The sequence below is a fragment of the Grampus griseus genome, assembly GCF_964374135.1.
Source record: "Grampus griseus genome assembly, chromosome: 8".
NCBI lineage: Eukaryota > Metazoa > Chordata > Mammalia > Artiodactyla > Delphinidae > Grampus > Grampus griseus.
In genome coordinates, this window is record NC_139002.1 from 14,299,429 (window position 1) to 14,323,530 (window position 24,102).

General features: G+C 52.9%; 2 protein-coding genes across 4 annotated transcripts; both read right to left on the reverse strand.

Moving 5' to 3' along the window:
* Positions 1-586: 586 nt before the first annotated feature.
* HINFP (histone H4 transcription factor) lies at positions 587-10,626 on the reverse strand. 2 transcript variants are annotated; one of them, XM_082659530.1, is made up of 10 exons: positions 10,546-10,626; positions 5,790-5,995; positions 4,064-4,293; positions 3,662-3,773; positions 3,330-3,482; positions 2,726-2,803; positions 2,519-2,639; positions 2,294-2,432; positions 2,072-2,196; positions 587-1,549 (listed from the first exon to the last, which is right to left on the reverse strand). In XM_082659530.1, exons 2-10 carry the CDS (start codon positions 5,983-5,985, stop codon positions 1,126-1,128), a joined length of 1,578 nt encoding a protein of 525 aa, XP_082515656.1. In that variant the 5' UTR covers positions 5,986-5,995; positions 10,546-10,626; the 3' UTR covers positions 587-1,125. The 2 variants fall into 2 exon arrangements, with proteins under 2 accessions (XP_082515656.1, XP_082515657.1); XM_082659531.1 differs by lacking the exons at positions 3,330-3,482; positions 3,662-3,773; positions 4,064-4,293; positions 5,790-5,995; positions 10,546-10,626 and adding an exon at positions 3,021-3,308.
* A 4,187-nt stretch (positions 10,627-14,813) lies between these two features.
* Positions 14,814-23,454, reverse strand: C2CD2L (C2CD2 like; the record flags this gene model as incomplete). 2 transcript variants are annotated; one of them, XM_082660468.1, is made up of 14 exons in its annotated part: positions 14,814-15,877; positions 16,841-17,126; positions 17,214-17,347; positions 17,495-17,596; positions 18,345-18,519; positions 18,620-18,747; positions 18,838-18,902; positions 19,589-19,697; positions 19,821-19,932; positions 20,027-20,143; positions 20,233-20,343; positions 20,524-20,643; positions 21,023-21,118; positions 23,101-23,454. In XM_082660468.1, the coding sequence occupies 14 exons, from the start codon at positions 23,452-23,454 to the stop codon at positions 15,666-15,668; spliced, it is 2,121 nt and encodes a 706-aa protein (XP_082516594.1). In that variant the 3' UTR covers positions 14,814-15,665. The 2 variants fall into 2 exon arrangements, with proteins under 2 accessions (XP_082516594.1, XP_082516593.1); XM_082660467.1 differs by having other exon boundaries at positions 17,214-17,350.
* Positions 23,455-24,102: the final 648 nt, after the last annotated feature.

The window sequence follows — 24,102 nt, forward strand, 5'->3', positions numbered from 1 at the left end:
AGAGCACTAAGATGTGACTGGACAGGCCTAAAAAAATGGTTCTTGTTTAGGAGGGTTCCAACCCCTTTGAGGATCTACTGAAAAAACAGACCCCCTTCCTCAGGAAAATGCACATTCAGATACACAACTTTCTAACTTGGCTCCTGGACCCCCAGTACCTGCTATTCCCCAGGGCTTCCACATCCACCCTCTGCCCTAAGCGTCCTTCTTAGTCCCACAGCCCCACAGGTAAAGAACCCCCAACCCAGAGGCGCTGGCTTCTAAGCAGCACTCAGAGCGTGGGGCTGGCCTGGGTGCTCTGGCTTCCTGGCAAGCCCCACTCGTCCGTCCTAGAGTGTTCTACTGCCCACTCCTGGCCTGTGCCTGGGACCTCTATAGAGATGGTAGATGTTCCAAGAAGAAATGGAGAAGTTTCACCAAAGGTGGGGTGTGGGGGAGGGGGGCAGGGAACAAGAGGACAGTTCAAAACAAAACAAACCCCAGTCACTAAAAGGGGTTTATTCAGCTCCTCTTCTGGGCAGCTGTATCTCCTCATTATCTAGTTAATACCACCAAACATAAGGAAGAAGAAGTGAGTAATGGCCCAAGCGTTTCTTTTATTACCAAAAACAATTGTTATGCACATACTCGGTGCCTCCAATCCCATCCCTGAGGATGACCATGAAAGTCCTTGGGGTTTGCAGGAGGAGCCATTTAGAGGGAAATGCCTTGGCTGGTTGTGAGGAAAGGGCCCTTGCAGGGATCAGTTACGTGTCATCCCTGGGCCTAAGGACCCCTAAAGACAGGAATGGATGTGAGTTGACTATGGATTTTAATCACTCTTCTAGCACGTCTGGGGGTTAGGGTTAAGCCTGACACTAGCCCCCTCTACAAGAACACACACAACCAGGGTGCCCCCCCAAAGGATCCAAACTCCTCAGGATCCCCACAGAATGTGGTCTGGCACAAAAGGGAAGTCCCTCAGTCTGCCGAATGATGCAAGCCGGGTCCAGAGTGGACCGCACCGCTCTCAGCACCACTCCTCAAGGCATCCATTGGCAAGGGCTGCCCACTAAGGGCACTGCCACCAGCCCGGCTCAAACCCCAGCTGGGGTCTGGGGCAGCAACGGTCAGGGTCTGCAGCCTTCACACCATCTGGACTTGTGGCTCCTCAGCTACTCCCTGAAGCTCTTCCATGACGCCCCCGGAGCGGGGCTCAGAGGCTGGAGGTGGCTCTCCCGGGGCTTCAGACAGCACATAGTAGACAATCTCTCGCTCACCTTGGGCACTGGTCTGATTCACCACGTGGATGACAGAGCTAGAAGTGTCCTGAGAGGCCGAGAGGGCTGTCCCCTCACCACCCCCACCTTCCTCTTCCTCTTCAGCCTCTTCCTGGGGTCCTGGCTCCCCTGGCACTGTTTCTAGAATGATGCCCTGCAGGCTGCTCTCATTCAGTGATGCTCCCAGGCCCGATCCCTCTGGTGGCTGCCGCAGCAGTTGCTGTGTCAGCTCTACACTCTCATAGCGAACCAGCTGCAGCCGCATGTAGCCGTCTTCATGCTCCTTGTACCTGGTGAAGGAGGAGCACAGAGGGCAGCAAACAAGGGCAGGGGGAGGCAGAAATGGCCTGGAGATTGGCGAGGTAAGGGACAAATATGGGGGAAAGCAGCAGCTCTGGGATTCTAAGTGATGGAGGTAAAAGACAAAAGAGGTCTTTATTGGAATATTTAGAAGAAAAGGCAAGCAGGATCATTACTCAAAAAGGAAAGGGAGGGGAGGGAAGGGGAGAGGGAGGAATTATCTGTACTGGACAGTAGTGTTGTCAAAGGATTTATGAGCAGGCCATGGAGCTACAGATTAGGACCCTTGGGCTCACACCCTGGTTCCGGCTACAGGGCTTTGGGCGCCATTTACTGTTTTTGGCATCGTACCTTGGATTCAAAAATCAGAAAAATAATCTTTGCCTCACCACTATTCTCGAGGTTCCTTGAACCTAAATGGAGATGGTGGACATCAAAGCACCATCAAATTCAAGGTCTCTAAATTGTTGAAAGGTATGAAGAAAAAGTGTGGGAATCTGGGAGGAGCATACCGAAAACGGGGGTGCCCTGAGGGCCACTTGAACTGATGTTTCTTGCGAAGGTGCACGGTGAGGTTGTTGCCCCTCGTGAAGCATTTGTCACACACATGGCATCTGTATCTCGGCTCTGAGTCTCCCTGGGGGGGAGGGGAGGGAGAGTGAGGCTAGATTCCCCCTGAACCCCAGGCTCCCCGACACTTCTGCTGGCCCTTCCCCACCATCAGCCCCACTCACTTCATGCACTTTTCGGTAATGGGACTTGATAGAGCAGAGCGACCGGGCACTGAAGGTGCAGTTCTCGAAATCACACCTGTAGGCTGGCTCCTTGCTATGGGTATCCAGGTGCTTCCGGAGGTCGATCAGATTCTTGCAGCTGCCGAGAGAGGTCAGGAGGGGTCAGAGGGCATGGGGGACCCTGAAACACAAGTTTTCTGATTTCCAGTCCCCGTTTCCCTTTACCTGTAGTCACAATAGTCACATTTAAAGGGTCGGTCCTCGCTGTGGCGAAAGCGCATGTGGTTTCGGAGGGAGGATGGCAGTGGGCAGGTCATGTCGCACAGAGGGCACTTGTAGTGGTTCACTGAGGAGCAGAGAGGAGGCTGTGATCCGAGGGCTAGTGGAAGCTTGGAGGGTGGGCCGGGACGAGAGGCGTGGCCAGCTACTCACCATGGTTACGCATGTGGTCCCGCAGCAGCCGCTCCGTGGCAAATCTCTTGGAACAGTGAGAGCACTGGAAGTGTTGCTCTGTGGTGGGGCGGGCAGAAGAGAGGGTGGGTTGTGAGGGATGGTGGAGAGGCACAGAGAGGAGAGCAAGCTGGGAGAGGGGAACCATCCCAGGCAGAAGGGAACCACCAGAGGAGGAGCGGGGAGCTTAGGGAACTATGGACGGACATAGTATCACAGAAAGAGCATGGGACTTGGAGTTGAGAAGCTGAATTAGAATTCCGGCTTGACCACTTACTAGCTGTGTGATCTCAGGTAAGCGATTTAACCTCTCTGAGCCTCAGTTTCCTCATCTGCCAAAAGCGTGGACAAGAGGCCTACCTCATGGGGCTGCTGCTAGGATTCACTGAGATAAGAGCTGTGGCACACAGTAAGCATGGAATAACAACGTCTAATGAGTCTCTATCAGCAGAGACTGTGGTAGGTGACTGAGCCCTTAAGGTAGACGCAGCCAACTTGCAGATACCTTCAGGGGTCCCCTCTCCTGGGAATGTGCCCCCGACCTCCACTCCAAGCCTGCACCCATGCCCCTGCTCCGACCGCTTACGATCCAATGAGGTCTGGCGACGGATGTGATCTAAGAACTTGGTGTTGTTGGCAAACATGCCCCCGCAGGTGGGGCAGGCCACCACCTTCTCCTGGGTATGGCTACGGAGGTGCTCTCGAAGCTTAAAGCGGTCCTTGAAGGTGCACGTACAGCCTGGGAAGGAAGGTCCAGTCAGGTCCAGCTACAAACCCTCAGAGTAGGCTCTGGTACCCCCACGTCTCTCCAGTCAGCAGCCAACCTTGCCCTGTAGGACTGGTCCCACCCCTAGCTGCCCTGGCCCCTTAGCAACCCCAAGGTTTCTTTAGAGGTCAGAAATCAAAGAGTGGCCTTACCTTTCCAGCCACACAGCACCACGTGGTTGTCCTTGCCGACTGCCTGGTATTCACAGCAAAGGCTGTGCGCTTCCACATGCCGATAGAACCACTCGGGATTGTCGAAGGAGCTCTGTGCCAGGAGCAACTTGGGGTAAGGACTGAGGGTGGGTGGAGGGACTCTTGCCCCTAGGTGTCCAAAGGGGGCTTCTCGGCTCTCTCCCAAATTAACTTGGTGGGGATAGGAAAATTTGAGCAAGGGGGCTACCCAGAAATGTAGGAGGGCTGCTAGCGGGAACCTCAGGAATACAGGGCATCCCTGAAAGCCCACGAGCCACAACTCCTCCTCCTGAGAGGGTCAAGGCATCTTTAGTTGAGATCCCCAACTTCCCTCCACCCCTATTACTGGCTCTGCCTGCTGACCTCACAGTGTTCCCACAGACACAGGAAGTGGTCAGGGATGTCAGGGATGAGGTTGCGGCTCTGGAAGTCCAGGACGCAGGGGCTGAGGTCGGCCTGGCTCTGCAGGGCCTGCAGCCCGCACTGTTTCAGCTTGGTGTGGTAGCAGTGGAAGTAGACATGGCGCACAAGATCAGCAGAACTGTCCAGAGAACAAAAGCCGCACTCCTGCCACAAGCAGGAGAATTCTTCCTCTGCAAAAAGGGGTTTAGAAGGAAGAGTCTGATACTTTCCAGAGCTCTCCGTCCACTTAGCAGCAAGGGAGGATGCCAGACTGACCTGGTATGCCAGGAATTCACTCAGCAAATACTAGTATTTAATGACCACTAACTGTGTGCCAGGCACCAGGGATACAACGACGAGTAAAAAAGAGTCCCAGTCTTTGTCCTCGTACAGCTTTCAGTCAGGGAGAAAAAAAACATCAAATAATCACATGTATAAATATTAGACTGCAACCAGGTGGAGGGGAAGTGCGGTCTAGGTAGGGGCATGTAGTGTGTGCATGTCCCAGTGCCAGTGACTCAGAGACAGCAGGTGTGGCTGGCATTTGCTACAGTGGCTCCGAGTTTCTGCTGTTCCCGAGAACTGAGACACCTCCCACTCCTTCCTGTCAAACCGGAAGTCCTTCTTTCCCCCATATGCTGCCCAAGATCGGCCTTCCCTAGGATGGACTATTCCCTAGGACTATTCAATTCCACTTCCTGTCTCTCTAGCATCTGTCTAAGCACCAAATTTCCACTGCTTTATAAGGGTTTACTTGTTTTGAAAAGTAGATATTTTTAAAAATAATCCCCTAATTTCTCTTCTGTATAAATATTACTTGACTTTTGAAGCTATGAGTTATAGTTCGCAGTCACTAGACTCAAAACAGAATTTGAGGTGGGGGAAGGAGAGGTGTCTCTATACCTTCTGTAGAACAGAGTTTTTCAAACTGTGTTGTGACCCATTAGTGGGTAGTGAAATCAGTTTAGGGGACTGCAAATCACACTTTTTTTTAATGAAAGAGAATAAGATAGAACAATTCAGAGAGAATTTAATAAAGGCAAGTATTGTTTTTAGTATTTTTTAACTTTTGTGTACAGGGTTGTGATATAAGTAAGATGTATTCCTAACTGGTGGTCACAGTAAAAAAAAAAAAAAAAAAAAAAAAAAAAATTGAAAGACACTACCAGAGAGTGAAAAAAGCAGCTTGCCAACAGCTTGTACAATATGATCCTTTTCAAAAAACTAAAATCATATCTATCTAATTTATGTATACACATGCAGAGAGATGCGGTACGCGGGCCTCTCACTGTTGTGGCCTCTCCCATTGCGGAGCACAGGCTCCAGACGCGCAGGCCCAGTGGCCATGGCTCACGGGCCCAGCTGCTCCACGGCATGTGGGATCTTCCCAGACCGGGGCACGAACCCGCGTCCCCCGCATCGGCAGACGGACTCCCAACCACTGCGCCACCAGGGGAGCCCAGTAATTGACTTTTGATGGCAGGATGGCAGGTTCATTCCATATATCCTTGTTGAATGAGTTTTCTATAATGAGTCTACAGTGCTTTTATAAACAAAGCAAAAAAAAAAGCACAATTAGGAAAATAAACCACCACTCTTGCCGGCTGCCTTCCCCCTGTGCAGCAAGGAAAATCAGCTTTTCCACCAACCCTCAAGCTCTTTCCCCTGCTGTGTCCTGTTTCCTTACCCAGCGGGTCCTCCTCCTCCTCCTCCTCCTCCTCCTCCTCCTCCTCCTCCTCCCCGGAGCCCTGCAGGTGCTGCTGCAGGTGCTGAGTGACGTGCTCGCAGAACTCCTCCATGGCTGAGCACACAAAGGAGCAGGACCCCCACTCACACTGTAGCCCCAGGTTCTCCTTCCGAGGAACTTTCCCAGGGGGCGGCATGGCCTTCACCCTATAGAGGGGGAGGAAGAAATCAGCAGCTGCCAGGATTCCACCCAAGTGCTGTTGGGCGTAAGCAGCTGGGCGGGCAGCCGGCCTAGACCCAGAAGACATTTTCCAGTGGCCCGTGACAAACTCCATGCTTTTTCAATAAGGACAGAGTAGCAGTTCCGTAAACCCCTGGAAGCTGTCTGCTGTTCTTGGGAAAGGAGAATACAAACTAACATTACTGAGCATGTGCCAGGCTCTAAGCTAACAACTTCAACAGACATTTTTTCAAGGAGCTTCAGAGCAACCCGCCAAGAAGGAATTACTCCTACAGGAAGCAGAACAATGCTCAGGTTCAAAAAGAAGGCTTTGGGGAATGACCCAGGGTTCAAATCCAGACGCCTCTGTCCACCACCTACTTAGCTGTGAGACCCTGGCCAAGTAACTTAACCCTTCTACTCCTGAACATCCTCATCTTCAGAATGGAGTAACAAGCCCTTTTGCTTTTAATTTCACACTTACTATACGCCAAGCACCTACTAAGCACTTTATTTGCCTTGTGTCATTTAATTACCAACACCACCCTATGAGGTAAGCACTATTTTTAACTTCATTTGTAGATAAGGGCCTAAGGCTTGGAGAGGTTAACTGGTTTGACCAAGATCACACACTAGTGTGGTCGGGTCAGGTGAGGCTGACTCCAAAGTCCACATTCTTTCCTATGCACACAGATGACCTTAGAAGCTCCTTATTTCTTACTGTATCGTGTAAGTCCCCTGCCAGACTTACAAAGTGCCGTACGAACTCCCTTTGCCTAACCTATCCAGTGCTTTACTCCACCATGGCCCTAACATCCTCGGAACAACAGTGCAGATTCCACTTCACGTAAGAGGCGGTTACCTGTCCAGTTTATACTGGGTGTACACAGTGCTAGGCACACTTAGGCATGTAACAAATATTTGCTGAAGAAAGCTGAATAAAAAAACTAAAGGTTCTCAAACTTTAATATGCACACAAATGCAGAGGTTTCCAGCCCCTCCCCTAAAGGTTTGGATCCGGGAAGGCTGGGTTAGGCCTAGAAATATGCTCTCTTAACTCAGCACTCCAGTTCTGGTGGGGCTTCCAGGAACAGAGTTTGAGGAACAACAAAAGAACAGTTTCCCTCGTTAAAGCAAAACACAGGGACTTCTAGTGGTTAAGAATCTGCCTGCCAATGCAGAGGACATGGGATGGAGCCCTGATCCGGGAAGATCCCACATGCTGCAGAGCAACTAAGCCCCTGCACCACAACTACTGAGCCTGCGCTCTATAGCCCGTGAGCCACGACTACTGAGCCCACGCGCTGCAACTACTGAAGCCCGCATGCTCTAGGGCCTGTGCTCTGCAACAAGAGACGCCACCGCAATGAGAAGCCCGCGCACCACAAAGAAAAGTGTCCCCCCCGCTCGCCGCAACTAAGAGAAAGCCCGTGAGCAGCAACGAAGACCCAACGCAGCCAAAAATAAAAAAAAATTAAAAAAAACAAAAAAACCCACAGAATGACAGATGATACTGCAAGCAAAATCTCTGGGGTTAGAAAAGACACTAATAGGCCCTGACTCTGTCCCCTGAGTGTCACCTCTTCCTGAGGATTCTCACTGATTCTTGCTGTCCCCACTGTGGTAACCTGAGAGGGAGCGGGGGCATTGCTCCTGCTGGCCTTCCTGAAACAGGTGGGAACTCTGAAAAAGAACTTTACTACATACTAAGGAAAAAAACCCAGAAAACACAAAATGCACAACATCTTTCATAGCTACAACTGTAAGAACCTACTATATCTAACTGCTTACCAAAGAAACCCCTTTTAAATCCACAGCCTTTGCCTCTCCTCTGAGAAGAAGCCAACTACCTTTGACACTCTGGGGTGTGAGTACTTGGGGTTGCTGAACTCTTGGTAGACTAATAGTGAAGCCCTATTAGGAGAAAATGTGGACTACTTTTACAATTTGGGGGTAGAAGAAGTAGGGAAAGCCTTCCTAGGTCAGACATAGCAGTCCAAACCTCCTATACTACCTTCAGGATCAAGTCCACTTAGCACAGCATGCAAGGCTCTTCTCCAACTGGCCGCAACTTACTTCTCCAGGAGCTGGGTAAGGGAACTAACACATGAGGGCCTACCACGTGTCAGCCCTGTGCTGAGTCCTCTTCCAAACTTCATTCACTTCATTTGGTGTAAGAGTGCCCTGATTCTAATCCAAAGGCCGTGCCCTTCCTCCCACACCTATCCATTTATTCCCTCTTTCTCTCTGAGTCAGTAATCTTTGTCCCTAAACATACTACATTCTCCTAAAACGCTCTGCCTGAGAAACCTCTACTCATTTGCTTCAAGCCCAAATGTCCCCTGCTTGGTGACCCCTCTCCCAATTCACCCAGGTACAGCTGACATATCCCCCCTCCTGCCTCCACAGCACTCGGTACACACCTCCATCCAACCACCTGTTACAATGGAACAGAATGCGTGTCCCCTAGACGAGGAGCTTCTCAGGGCAGAGCCCATCTCTTCTTCACTTCTCATTTCCAGCATTAGCCCAGAGCTTTGTACTCTTGGGAAACTCAATAAATGTGGGGATATGATTATATCCCAGGAAGTGTTCCTAAACTACCCCGCCCCTCAAATCACTCTCCCCTTTCGGTTTGATGGCTAGCATAGTTGAAACCAGAAAAGCTCAACCCTATTTTTTCTGCTGCCCTTGGTCACTCATGGTTGTTTTGTGTTCTACTCTCATCTACCCAACTGGACAATATTAGCTGCTTCTGAGCAGATACCATATCACGCCTGTGTCCCTCTACTGTGTCCAGCACAATGCTGAGCACAAATATTCTAAACACATACCTGTTGTTAGACTGTGGATAAGGCCCAGGAAGCAGGCTATCTAGATATCTAGAATGACTTGAAATTTAGGCAAATCTCCCTGAATCCCTCTTTCACCATCCCGCAGCGTTCTTTACTTTCTTTCCCTGTACGCTGCTTGTTTCTACCCTGGGAAGCTGTAGGACAAAGTGACTATTTGGTCACCACTCCTCTTTCTGTAGGCAAGGGATGCAAATGAGGCAACCTGTATAAGAAAAGGGTGCTGGACCAGCTGTCAGAAGACCTGGGCTCAAGCTTCCTGTCTCAATGAGTTTGCTCAGCCTAGAAAAATATAACACCTGTTAACTATCTACTATATGCCAAGCACTGTTTTAAGTATATGTATAAAAACTCATTAACACAACAACCCTACTGAAGTAGGTACCATTATTACCCACTTCGCAGATGAGGAAATGGCCCAGAAAGGTTAAGTAATTTACCCAAGATCAAAGCTAGAAAATGATGGAGACAGATTTCAAAACCAGGGAGCTTGGCTCCGTTCTCCTCCTACATCAGACTGTCTTACCTCTTCATGTCTGATTCCTTCCTCCCCACAAACATCATATCCAAATACACAATACCCAAAGCATGTTTTATTGAGTAGCTATTTTGTCAGTTTCCTCCAGTAAGCTGTGAGCTCCTAGAAAGCCTGGTCTGTGCTGTGTTCAGTTCTAACTGCAGGGCCACCACGTACCTACTACAACCTCTTTTAATGTTTAAGTAAATCTGTTAACTTATTACTTTACTTTTGGACAAATCACCTAGCTTCTTTGAACCTGTTTCCTTAAATGTGAAACAGGATACTAATATCACAGCAGTGGATGATGGATTCAACAGATCTGATTAGAAAGTTCCAACATTTACTAGCTATGTGACCTCAGGCAAGTTACTTAAGCCCGGGTTTCCCATGTAGCATGGGAATAATCATGCCTGTCTCATTGAACTGATTTATGGATTAAACCAGATAATGGATATTAAAATGCTTAGCATAACACACCGCCACAACTCAACAAGTGTTGGCTCTTCGTATCCTTGCTTCTAAGGATGAGATGATCTAAGCACGAATTCTACAAAAAGATCAACAAAAGGAAAGCCCGAAGGATTCCTAACCCTTCCTTTCATCAGGAGTCATAGTAAGAAGCAATCAGCAAATACCTGAGTATAAATTGTAACGCAAAACACCGAATGAACCCTGAATGGTGTTCAAGAAAGGAGGGACCCAGATCCGGAACCTCCTAAGGACTCACAATGTGGTCGAAGAAATAAGACTCTGACGTGTTAAGACAACGACCAAAACAAAGCGCCGGATGGGGGAAAGCTGAACAGGGAGAAATCCCAGTGGCAGGCGAAGCAGGGAAGACTTGCCCTAAGCGGTGAGGACCGGGCCCCTGGAGCACAGGTAGAGTTCGGAGAGAAAGAAGGAGACCGTTCCGGCGGGTAAACCTCTCCCTCTCAGCCCCGCAGGCTTCCCCCAAGGCGTGGCGGCGACCGTGTCTCAGCGGCAGCGAAGCCCCAGACGAGAGGTTCGAGTCGATGTTGGGGTCAAGGCGCTGCAGGCACCAGGCAGACCAGCGTGGCCGAACAGCAAGAGGGAGCCTCGCCTAAGCGACCGGGGAAGAGCCTGGCCTCGGCTGCCAGCCCAAAGCCCAGCCCGACGCTGCCCGGCGGAGCCCCCCGCGGCTTACCGTCGATCAGTCTAGTCTGCTCCGGGATCTCTCCTTCTCTTCTTCGCCCACCTCACACCGTCTCCGGGAGGGCGCTTGAGCGACGGCCAACGACAGCCAATCGCCGCTCTCGGATCCCTCTAACAACCAATCGCCCTTGCGACTGACGGAACTCATGCGCGACCAAAACACGGAAGGGGCGGGAGTGAGGGGCGGCGGGACGCGCGGAAAGGTACCGCTGCTGGCGCCGCGGTTCTCCTAGCGTGGCGCAAGCGGGGATCCCTAGGGCCCGAATTCCCCCAACTGCGCAGGCTCGGCCCACGGCACCCACTGGGCATGCGCAGAGCTCGGGCTGAGCGCAGAGAGGGGTCTCCGACCTTCTGTTGGTTATCAAGCTAGCTGGCCGCGTGGGCGGTGAGGCGGAGGAACAGGTGGAGGAGACCGGGGAGGCGGAGGAGGAGGCATGCGAGGCTCCGTGCCCAGCACAGCAAGCCCCGCTCAGCCCGAACTGGGGGTCCTTCACCTTCTTAATCTTACTGTTTCTTAAATATCAGTATTCCTTGTGGCATCTCTTTCCCCTACACCTCACCTCCTGTGTCACCAGGCTCAGTGAATGACTCCTTCAAGTCAGAAACCTGGCGGTCATGGCTGATTCCTCCCTCACACGTAGCATCCAATGCATTGCCAAGTGCTGTAAATGCTACCCCCTTAAATACAGGATCTCTCATGTTCATCCCCCGTTCTTGATTTTCGCCGCCCCCTCTCTAGTCCATTAACAACGTCCATCCCGGATGTCTACACTGACCTAACTGGTTCCACTGCGGGCACTCCTACTTCCCTCCATACCATTCTCGACGGAGCTCTCAAGTGATCTTTACAAAGAGCAAATCTGATCAAACCACCACCCTGCTTTAAACACTCAAAGTCATTCTGTTGTCCTCAGGACAAAGCCCCAAACCATACTGAGGCTTTCTAGACTGTTCAGCATCCGGGTCCTGCATACTTCTCTCCACCGTGTCTTGAGTGCTTCTCGAACTCACTCTCTGCTCTCCAGCCCCCACATTTCTTTCAGTTTCTCCACCACACCTAGCCGCCTTTCCTCCCCTGCCTTGTACTTGCTGTTTCCTCTGCCTGGAATAATCTTCCCTTTCTTCCTTTCCCACATATGTTTGATTCCTACTCATTCTTCTGGTCTCAACGAAGATGCTTCTTTTTCCTGGAAGTCTTCCTGGACATCCCTTTCCTGCATTTCCCCATTACAGCTCTATCATGCGGTATTGTATTTGCCTATTTATGTGTCTGCATTCTGCACTAGACTCAGTTCAATGAGAGAGGGCAGGGATTGCGTGTGTTTTTCATGTTTATAACCCCATTGTTTAGCCTAGTGGCTGAAACTCAGTAAGGGTCCAAGACATATTTGTTTAAAAATTATGTACCTTAGTAAAGTTCATTGGGATTGATATTTACTGCGTTATATTTTCTAACCTAAATATAAACCTATATAATTTATATAATCAGAAAACACCTTACATGTTCAACATAAATAAAATGAACTTAAAGATGCCATTAAAAATAGCAGGGCTTCCCTGGTGGCGCAGTGGCTGAGAGTCCGCCTGCCGATTCAGGGGACACGGGTTCGTGCCCCGGTCCGGGAAGATCCCACATGCCGCGGAGCGGCCGGGCCCGTGAGCCGTGGCCGCTGAGCCTGCGCGTCCAGAGCCTGTGTTCCGCAATGTGAGAGGCCACAACAGTGAGACGCCCGCGTACCGCAAAAAAAAATAGCAAAGCCAGGGACTTCACTAGTGGCGCAGTGGATAAGACTCTGAGCTCCCAATTCCGGGGGACGGGTTTCCATCCCTGGTCAGGGAACTAGATCCCACATGCAGGCAGCAACTAAGGAGCACTGTAGCTGCAACTAATGAGCCTGCCTGTCGCAACCAAGACCCGGCGCAACCACATAAATAAATATTTTTAAAAATAGCAAAGACAGAGTAAAATCAGAATTTTCTGCATGAAGTTTGTTACTAACAACAAACAGTGAATTAAACTTTGTCCCTATTTTAAAATATAATTCAAGAGTAACAAAAATATGTTTTATCAACTTTATCCATTCAAAAGCACATAGGTATATTAATACTTCATAAAATGCCAACTGTATTTGAATTCAGATTTACACCACTAAAGATGGCTCTTAGCTTTAATTTAGCAATTTCATGAAGAAAAATCCATTCACTGAGCTGTGTAGACTCAAACAATATTTATAGAGCAAAAATTTCAGGATATCTCTGGAATCCACGCATGTTTCCAAAATTTGAAACGGTGTATTGCTGTCTAACATAGGTCACTTCCATCTCAATCTGCTTCTCTTGAAAACAAGACACAATTTTGGCTGGATAATTCAAGACACATCCAGATATTTGTTCTTTAAAAGCTGCCAGAAAGGGCTTCCCTGGTGGCGCAGTGGTTGGGAGTCCGCCCCAGTCCGGGAAGATCCCACATGCCGTGTAGCGGCCAGGCCCGTGAGCCATGGCCGCTGAGCCTGCGCATCCGGAGCCTGTGCTCTGCAATGGGAGAGGCCACAACAGTGAGAGGCCCGCGTACCGCAAAAAAAAAAAAAAAAGGCTGCCAGAAAATCTTAAAGCGTAATTCATACTCATCAAAAACTGTGGATCGGGCTTCCCTGGTGGCGCAGTGGTTGAGAGTCCGCCTGCCGATGCAGGGGACGCGGGTTCATGCCCCGGTCCAGGAGGATCCCACATGCCGCGGAGCGGCTGGGACCGTGAGCCGTGGCCGCTGAGCCTGCGCGTCCGGAGCCTGTGCTCCGCAACGGGAGAGGCCACAGCAGTGAGAGGCCCGCGTAACGCCAAAAAAAAAAAAAACTGTGTATCTCTTCTGAAAGTATAAAGTGAATTAGGTTATGTTTTGCGTTTCTTTTGCGTTCATTTTCTTAAATCCCTATTTCTGAAATGTGATCAGGCTCTTTGTCACTACTAAATATGTGATTGCATTGAGTTCTGGGCAGGTCACCCTAGAAACTGAGTACATCTTCCAGTCACCATCAGCTCAATCCACAGGTCTAGTAGGAATCAGAATACCTGCCCTCCCATCAACAATAGTTTCTTGTGAAATTTCAAGTTCAGTGTGTTTGGCCGTCTTGTCATATTGGTAAACAAACTGCTCCTCTGTGAACTATTAAGAGTTGTATTTTTTAGATCAGGGGAAGTAGCTTGATAAACCTTTGAGTTTTGAGGACCTAGAATTTAGCATACCAATATATGCAAATAACCAAACATCCATATTCTGCCACCCTTTCTAAATATTCCATTATTCTGTGACTAGCGCCGACAGGAGCATGGGGAAAATGCACAACTCCAAGCTGCCTAGCCAAAGGCAGGTGCCCTGAAGCCCCCTGTGATATAGGTTAGTCAGAATGGCAAGGCTGGAAGTGAGTGACCTGGATGATTATCTAGGCCACCCTTCATTTTAGAGATGAGGAAGTTAAGGTTCAGAAAGCAGAAGTGGACTTCTCAAGGTCACTTGCTGTGTCTGTGGTACACCCAGGTTTTCTGTTCCTGGTCCAGTGCTCTCTCTGACATCCTGCAGCAGCTTATCTGTTTCAAGTCCTGTGTAAGATCCCAGAAAACAGGAACCAGCGTGCTAGAGTTTCCTAGTATCCATAACTCCCTGAAATTTGCCCACATTTAGGAGTGAAAGACTTTTTATTATGATGAAACCCTTATAAGACTTCCCCCTCCCAATCCGTCTCTTCTGAGGCAACAGCTCACACTTATTCAGCACCGACTGTATGCCAGCCAAGTTCTAACCCACAACCAAATGATAGTTACTTTTATCACAGTTCCCACTTTACAGATGAGAAAAGTGAGGTGCTCTAAGTTTACATATCTTGCCCAAGGTCACAAAGATAATTAGTGGAGCTGGGGCTCAAATCCAGGCAGTCTGGATCAAGAGGCTGTGCTCTGGACTCTCCTATATTCTAGAAGGAGCAGCCTGTTCAAGGAAGGGGAATGAAGATGCCCTTACTAGCCGATGGACTTTTTTTTTCTGATTGACATTTTTGCTACAACTTCACCCTTCAAAGACGCTTGTTCTCCCATCCTCTCTCTACATGTCCCATCCTCCCTGCAGGAACTTCGTAGACCCAATATATGTGTCACCGACCCCATCTCACCATCTGGGCCCTGTCTCTGATCCTCCCACTCCAACACCACAGCCTCGCTGCCCATTCGCCTGTCAAAGGATGACCAGTTGTCCAGTTTATAAACTCCAATTTGACTTTAATAAATTAAATTCCAGGCCATCACACAGCAATGGACATCATCATCTCCCACTATACAGAGGTGCAGCTCTGCTGTTGCTCCGTCATCACACTCTGTAGATAAAGCCCCTAAAGCCATCTCTCGGGGAAAGGCTCCTGGCTCCCTCCTTCCAACAGAGCCACTGCTCACAGAGAAGGCATCAAGTACAAAAACGGTAACAAAGGGGGAGGGAGGGATGAGGAGCAGAAGGGGAGGCAGGGAGGTGGGGAGTACCTGCCCCCCATCCCGGGCACCGGCCCGGCTTTCTATGAGCTGTCAATGTCCTCAGAGGCAGACATTGGTGCTGGTCGGAGTGGGGACCTGAGGGAGGTGAGGGAGCCCCATCCGAAAGGGAATTGCCTACCCTCCTGGGATAGGGAAGAAGGGTCACCTGGGAGAGATGCCCTCTATTACCTGTTCACTGAGGGTCCGGGACCACACATATAAATAGAAAAGAGAATAAATAAGGGAGGAAGGATCAGCTGAGGAGCTGAGCACCCCAGGACTCCTCTGAGGGGCCAGTGCCAACAGCAGGCCAGTGGGTCCGAGGAACGCCCACATGCACCAGGACAGAGCCTCCTCTTTCTCCGGGCCACCCGCTCCCTCCTCTGTGTCCTCAGCAACGGGTGTCCACCTCTCACACACTTCCCGTTGCAAGTCCCCTTCCAACTAGCCCCAGAGCCCAGGATGGACAGGGCTTCCTGGAACCCAGAGGGCTTCCCTGGCCCAGCTTACCGGGAATCCAGGAAGGGGAATGGAAGGGAATGTGGGGAAGGGGCTGAGAGGATGCCTGCCCTCTCCTAGCTCAGGAGGTGAGCAGGGCCCTCAGAGCTGGGGGCTGGGGTTGCCATTGGCCTTAGGTTTGGATTTGAAGGAAAAGCGCTTGATAAGACGGCGAGAAAAGCTGCCAGCCTTCTTTCGGACGCTGGGTGTGGCCGTCGCGTTGGAGAGGTCATCGTGTGATTGGCTCAGACCGGCTTCCTTCTGACGAGGCCTCCGGCGGAAGATGAGCTTAGTGCCACTGCGCAGGAAGCTCACTGTGAGGGGAGAGGGGAGGCTGAGGCAGAGAGAGGGGTTCCATGGGGTGGGGTGAGGAGGGGAGCAGAGAAAGGACAAGCATGAAGGGGTCCAAGATGCAGAACAGAACAAACATGCCCTTTATCCTTCCTGAGGAAAACATGGTGATGCTCCTGACCACCGCCCCTGAGGTGGAATGTCACGGGGCTGGCTGCTCCGTGAGGACAGATTGATGATTGGGCCTCTTTACTACGGAAAGACAAAGGCGGGGCAAAGGGTGTTCCTAAAAGCCATGAAGGGACAAAGTGGGTTGACGCTGACTTGCTGACCAAATTCCAGGATGTGAGCAGGAAGCAGTGTGTCTGGAAAACTTCAAAGAGGTAAATTCAGGACGAATATCATGAGAAGGGTGTTTACACGGCAGGCTTCGGACTAAGGACTCTCATTATCCCAAGAAGTGATGCAGGCTTAAATCATAAATCGTTATAAATACTCGTGAGTGATAGACTCACTGGCAGAGGGATGTGGACGTCTGGGGGCAAGCCCTTGAACCTGAGAAATTAGAAATACCACAGCTGTGCACAGACGGTGTCACTGCTAGAGGGGTACTCCTAGGGTTGCCTGGGGTAGGAATTCTTACACGCATAGGGGAGAGAGTTAAGAATGAAAGGAAAGGGTGATGGGCGAGAATAAGGGAAGGAGGATATGCGCTTAGATCCAGGAAGAAAGAAAAAAGGGAGGTAAAAGGAAATATTTTTACATCTCTTCTTATCACCCAAGCCTGTTAGATCCAAGCCAAGACTCAAGACATCAAGTTCCCCCCTCTCTACTCAAGCTTGGCTGAAACAGGCTGGGAACTCTGGGATCCCTTAGGGGAGGAAGGAGGAGATTGGCCCGAGGCTCCTATGTCCCTTAGTGTCCAGTGGGACCCAGGTGATGATACTGGGTATAAAGAAGGGGGGGGGCTGCCAATATCTCCCCACCTTTGTGATCCTTGAGGCTGCGGGTTTCCAGCGCACCAGTAGACCCTGTTTCCGACTCAACGTCATCCACAGAGGGCCTCTCAGAAATGTCCGAACGTGTTGTCTCATCTGCTTCCTGGACACTCGTGGGACTGGAGAGGGCATCTAGGGGTCCTGGGGACATGGCTGGTGGGTCTGAGGGAGGTGAAGAGGGACCTCCACTGGGCCCTGCATCATCCTGCATTGAGGCTTCCAGGGATGCCGCATAGCCCAGGGATAGTGCCAACTCGTCCTGGGCAATGGGCACCTGGCAGGAGGGACAAGTTTTAATGGGCAGGAGTGACCAATGAGGGTTCTCTCCCTAGCCCAGCTCCTCTCCCCAGAGCCCCGTTACCTTGGAAACCCCGGAGATGATGAGTGTGCTACGCTTGGTGGGTGTCTTCTTGGCTGCCCGCCCACTGGGCTCAGTCAGCTGGCGAATGGCTGTCTCTGCTACAGGGTCCAAGCCGTTGGAAAGGTGGCTCTCCCCTGCTGGAGGATGGATACAGGGCATGGCTAGCCTGACTCCTCCCCAGCTCCTTCTTGGACCTGAACTCCTGTGCCCCACCCAAAATGGTTTTTGACTCTGGGGCCCGGGTGCCAACCACCACTCACACTTCCCGATTCCCTACTCACGGCTGCTGCTGTGGGAGGTACTGCTGGGGCCACCGCTCTCGCTCAGCACAGTTGTTGTCTTCTCAGTCACCTCCACCTTGGACGGGGAGCGGGAGGGGGAGTCTGGTGGGTGGGGGAGGGTCAGTGAGCTGGGAGCTGCTTTAGAGTGGCCCCCACCCCCTACCGTCTTTATTGAGATGCAGACTTTGGTTGACTCAGAGGGTAGGGATGACTAAGGGATGATTAATCGCAGGAGTGACTAAGAAGATGCCATGGGGACAAAAAGACACCACAGGAACCAATGGGAGCGTGGGAAAGTGCCACGGGGCCCACCAAGGGCTCGGAGAGATGCCATGAAAATGTTGAGTGTGCAGAGATGGCAAAGGGGCCCAGTGGAGGTAGGGGGAATTCCATGGGACCCCTAGGGATGGAAGAAATGTCATGGAGGGCCCCTGGGAGTGGGAGAGTTGCCAGGGAGGCCACTGGGTTTGTTGGAGGGTCCCACAGGGTGCTGGAGGTTGAGGGGCGAGGGAGGGGCAATTGGGCAGCTGGGGCTGGGAAAAGGGAAGGGGAGACACATGTGAAAAGACAGAGGGGGAAAAAAAAAAGACAGAAGGGAACTTGGGGACGTGGAAGTGTGAGAATACTGTAGGAGGGGCTGGTAGATCCAGGATTGAAGAGGGAGAGGACTAGTTAGGGAAATGGAGGGATGCAAGGGAAAGTTTGGGAGAGTCAAAGACAATGAGGAAGATGTGGTCGGAAAACAGGGAGAGCCGGAATTAGGGCTTTCCTTGCCCTTTCCCTGTCCAGCCACGGATCTGCAGTCTGGGGCCCCTGGCTAGAGCTGGGCTCCCAGGCTCCTCCTCTTTACCTAATTTGCCATCTACCCGGGGCCGGGACTGGACGGTGGTGACTGTGGTGACAATGGTGCCATCGGGCATGATGGTCCGGTCAAGCTCAATCTTCTTGGTAGGTGTGATGCTGGGGCGTGGAGTGGAGGGGGTGGGAGTGCCCAGGTTCCGGGGGGAGCCCTCCTCATACTGAAGCTGCCGAGGGGTGGAAGTGGAAAGAGGCAGGGCCTCAGAGACTGGTCTTCCCCCCCCCAGCCCGTGTCCTCCCACCTCCCCCCAGGGGCCAGCTTCTCACCTCTACTGCCATGGTGGCTGCCTGCCCCAGGGCTTTACCTGGCCCAGGGGTGAGTGGGCACACCTGTCTTCGGGACAGTGGTCTGGAAGGGGAGGCCACAGACATTGTGGCCTGGCCCAGGAATTCAGCTGGGGAAAGGGGTGGCACTGTGAGCTGGGGCCATGACCAGGCCCCGCTCAGCACCCACCCAGAGGTGCTCCTTCCTGCCCCATACTCACTGTCTCCACAGCTGCTACTCCTCAGCACTTTGAGGATCAGCTCCCGGCTCTGGGGCCCCAGATCCCTGTGGCCAAGAAGAGGTGGGGCAGGGAGGGGGGAGATTAGCAAACTGAATCCACCCTTGAGTCGATCACAGGCCAGAGGCAGACAGAGATGGAGGTAAATAAGATAGAACAAGTGCTGCAATCATCCTCCAAATATGGTCTCTTCCCAAGAGAATGGGATGGGGCTGAGCAGGGACCATACTACTCAGCCAGGCATTCAAATCCTCCATGCTCCTGCCCCATCCTGCCTTCGCAGTCTCCCTCTACGGCAAATCACTCTCTCTTTCCTTGACTCAAGCTGTCCCCTCTGCCATGAACACTTCTCTCTAACACTCTGTTAAAATCCTACTCTTGCTCGAAGGTGTGATTTAAATGCCACCTCCTCCATGAAGCCCACTCTGATCCTTAACCTATGGGAATTAAGCTCCCCCATCTAAGCACTTCCACGGCACTTTGTGTAAACCTGGACTGGAGCACTTATACCATCTTCTTTACGTACACCTGTCTCTGCTTCTAGCCTGTGATCAACTCAGGGCGGGGGTGTATCTTGGTTATATCTGGACTAGGCCAGGCCCTGGCAGACAGTAGAGGCTCACACCAAGGTTTACTGAAAACAGAGCTGATTCATGCCAGGGCTCTGCTGGAAGGCTCTGATCCCCAGTCCAGCTGTGGGAGCAAGGGTGGGGGCTGGGGAGTCACTCCTTACAGTGCCAGGTCCTCGCTCCACTCCACCTCGGGCCCAGCCCTCATGGGCTTGGTCCACTTCTGTTGCATGGGGTCGTCGAGCTCAGCTACACAGCACACTTCCCCAGTACCTGTGGGGGACCGGAAATTTGAAAATGCTCAGTTCCAAGCTGAGAGGCCACGCCCTTGGCAGGGGCGCCAGGGGCACCTGCAACCATAGCCTCGGCAGTCCCCCAGAAGATTCTGGCTCTCACCTTCCAGCTCACGTCCCAGGTGAGATGCTCGAAGCTGCCTTAGGAATAACCGGGTAGGTCTGGGGATGGCTGGCTGGGCTTGGGGCACCATAGGTGGCTTCTCACTGGGTACCTAAGAGCAGAAGGAGGTAAAAAGAGCAAGAATCCCGACACAGTACCCTGGGGACAGTATGCACGCAAACTATCTGCTTTGAGCACCTACTCACCAGGCCCCCAGGGGCAGAGCAGGCCCTGAGGTTGACCATCATAGCTGGCTGGGTGCTGACTATGGAATCCTCGATCAGCTCCTCGATAGTGGAGAGCTCTACTTGCTCCTCACCTCTCTGCAGGGCGGAGAACAAGGAGGTGAGGCCCCCCAGCTCCGCCTCCCCTTCCCTGTTCTGCCGCTTCTCTCCCAGCCCTGCCCCCTTACCTCCCTGTTCTGCAGCTTGGGAAGCACTGTCAGCCTGAGGTCTGGGCGATCCGTGAAGGCCCAGGATACAAGCAGGCCCTCGCCGGGGATTTCCTCCAGGTTGACTTCCAACTGGGGACAGGGGACAAAGGGACTGGGTTGACTTGCCCCACTCCTCCAACTACTCCCAACCCCACCCCCCCAGGACCCTCCCTTCCCAAATTCTGTCTTAGAGAGGAACCAAACTGAAAAGGCTGAGGCAACTGAACCGTCCGCCCCCTCCCCAACTCAGTTTCCCACATCCTCCTCCACCTGTGTTGGTGGCAGTGTCAGAGTGACGTGGTAGGTCTCCATGGAGACGGCAGCGGGGGACTGCTGGGTCACAGAGACTGGAAACATCACCTCCTCAGCACAGAGCTGGCAATGCAGCACCTGAGACAGGCGAGGCACGGAGGCAAGGAGGGTCACACACGGAGGAAGAGTGCTCAACTTGGCCCTGCCCTGTCCTGCCCGACAACGGGTCAGCAGACCCCTCTCCACTTCGGTTTTCCTTGGGAATCACCTTTTGGGGGTCATAAGCCCATAAAAGAATGATAAAAGCCAAAGACTCCTCTCTCCAGGAAAATGCAAATATGCACACATGTACTACAGTTTGCATGTAACTTTAGTGGGATTTTCAGACCTCCTGAAGCCAATCCTGGGATCCCTAAGGCATTCAAAGACTTCAGGTTAAGAACGCTCAGACTAAAGGGAACTCAGGATCAGCCCCCACTCCAGCCCTAAAAGAAGACAGTGCCCATAAGACCCTTACCATGGTGCGCTCTGATTGGTCTGTGCAGGTCACATGACTGATGCTGGCTTTGGGTGGGAGTTGGGGCACCTCCTCAAAGGCGATTTGGATGGAGCTCTGAGGGAGTAACGTGGGCATAGGATCAGGTCTCTGGAGCTGCCCCCCACAGGGCTGGCCTACTCAGTTGCTGGCTAGGCCCTGGCACTGCGGAGGCCTCAGCTGCAGGCTGGCTTCTGGCCCCTCCTTGGCTCAGGGCTTTAGGACAGCAAGTGTTCCCCTTGAAGCCCGCCTTTCCAGGGCCTGTAGCTGCTAGGGAGAGCTGGGAAGCTAGACCGCCTCAGAGACCACATCACCTTGAGCTGAAGACCCTAGACTTCTCCTGGAATGCCAGGAGCCTCCCTCTTCTCCCCCACCTTCCTCTTCATCCCCGCCCTACCCTGGAAGAAAGGTGTGCATAGAAAAAAAATAATAAAGGTGTTGGTGCCACCTGTATATCGTAGCTGGGCAGAGACACAGCTGAGCTAAGGATGAAAGCAGTAGGGCCCCTTATTCAAGACAAGAGCTAAACCTTCTTCCAGATAAATAGGATGTAGAGGCATAAGAGTGTGACTCTATCCATATTCTTGGAGATGAAGACTAGCTCAGCCTGGCCTTGGGGAACTTTACCACAGGAACTGGGAAGAAAAGCAAGCTCAGAGGGCTCAAGGGCCAGAGATTTGGCTAATTCCTCAAGGCAGACAGCAGGATGGCTTTAGGGAGCAGAAAGCTGCTTAGCTTAGGTGTTGTAAGAGCTTCCTAATTCTTCCACAGCAGTGGAAGCCAACTGCTGCAGCCCCATCCAGAGAGCAGGATGGGAAGAATTAAGGAGGGGGCACAGACAGCTGGCAGCTCCTCCTAGGGTCTTGGGATGGGAGGAAACAAATCCACAGGGCTCATTTGCCTGGCAAACCAGGGAAAGCCAACTTCTCTGCTACTGTAGCGGTCTTGTTCAAAAGCCAGGCCAAGGGAGATGGATGCTGGGAACGCCAGTCTCCCCACCCCCTGCAAGGGAGGCTAATGTCCAGCTGAGTCAGCTGTCCTGGGGAGTCAGTCCTGACCCGGGGACAAGGTACAGGGAGAGCTGGGTGGAGGGTTGAGTTCACGGCATAGACTGACAGATGCCATCTGGCTTTCAGGTCAGCTGAGCAGAGGAAGCAGAGCAATTTCTTGCGTGGCCACTTCTGTTTCCAGGCATCTGGAGAGCTAGTGGAGTAAAACCCTCAGACTAGTGGTGGCTGGAAATGGAGAACCCTCTGAGCCAGGGGCTAATAGACCGCGAGGGCCAAGATGAGTGTGGACCCCAAGAGAGGGAGGTCTCCACCTCCCACCCCACCTCAGTCTTATGACCACGCTTCCTGCCCCACTTCCTGGGAGGCCAGCTGCCCATGGTGCAACGGAAGGAAGTAGGCTGGGTTAGTCTGTGACTGACCCTCAAGGGGCAGCTCTAGGCTCATCTACTGGGCGGGGCATGGAATGTCAATCTCCTTTCCACCTGAATACCTTTCCCTAAACACAGACACTGCAGGGAGCATGGAGAAGGACGTGTTAGACTGCAGCAGTGAAATTACTGAGGGATGGGGTGGGGGGGAATTCAGGCTCCCCGGAGACCTGCCTGATCACACCAGGGATCTGGGGTATGAAGTGCTGACTGGGTGTGATGGCATGAGGACCAGGCAAATTCCTTCCACAGGTGCACATGTCTCCCTTCTAACCCCCGGCAGCACCACCCACCCACCCAAGCCACACACACAACCAGCACCCAGGCTGGGAGGAAGTGCCCTGGGGCACAGGGATTAGCGTTGCTATGAGAACAGCAAGTTGTGCACTGGTCTGGAGCCAGAGAGTACCTAGACGGCAAGAATAGAGGATTTGGGACACAGCCGGATTTCTACAACCGCCAGCCTCACTTGCACCCTTTTCTCTGATCCCAGAGGAAAAGAGAGGCCATAGGGTTCCCCAGTTGCTCCCCACCCCCATACGTGCCTCCTGGCCTGAGCAGTCCCTCCTCTAGAAGAAAAGGCTGAGTGACGGGACCACCTAGGTCCTCCTGTCCAACTCACCCCATCCCTGCAGGCCTGCTCGTTCAACGCTCGCACCCAAGCCCGCTGCCAGTTCTCCCGGAAAGACTTGAAGGCGAAGAGCGACGCCAGGAGGCCCCTGACGCCTGGCTCCTCAGGGGCGCCGGCCCGAGTCGCCCGCAGCCTCAGCAGCGAGCGCCAAGCGCCCAGCTCCCGCAGGGAGCCGGCGGGCTCGGCAGCTAAGGCGGGTCCCGGGCCCCGGCCCCCGCGGGCCCGCGCCAGCCACAAGCCCCGGGCATACTGCAGCAGCCAGCCCAACACCGTAAGCAGCGAGGCGGCGAAGAGGACCAGCAGGGCCGCCCAGCCCACGTCCCGCTGCCCCCAGTCTGGATCCATGCTCCGCGCGGGCTCAGGTCCCGGTTCCGGCTCGGGCTCAGCCGCTGCCCCGGGGGAGCATGGCCCGGGCGGGCCGCGGGGCGAGGGCGGGCTCCCCCGGGGCTGGGCGCGCGGGATCGGGGGCTCTCCGGGGCTGGGTGCCCGGGACTAGTGGGTGCCACAGATCGAAGAGAGGAGGTTCCTGGGGGATCGCGACGCCGGGGTCCCTCTCTCCGGAGTCCGGGGCCCTCCTCAGTTGGTCCGGCAGTCCAACCCGCGTTAGTCGCCGGCCAGCGCCCGACTCCTCCCACGGCGGGGGCCCCACCGGACCCGGGCGGGGACTCGTCTGCGGGGACTCTGGGGCTCGCAGGCAGGCACCGGCTCCGGGAGGGCTGCGTGCGCAGAGCTGACACTGACAACACGGCCGGCCCCCCCGCCCCCATCCGGCCTTAAAGGAGCCGCACCCGCGGCGGGCGGGGCTTAGTGAGCCCGGCGTTCCAGCGCTAGAAGAGGGTGGGAGGAGGAGCGGAGAGCGGAGGAGGTTCTAGGGTTGGAAATAGGCGGGATCTTTAACTACCCCGCCCCATCCTGGAAACGGGGGTACTCCTGCTCCCCCGAGCTCAAGGCGAGAGTAAGCAAGAGTAATTTCACTCACCTGAGATGACGCCT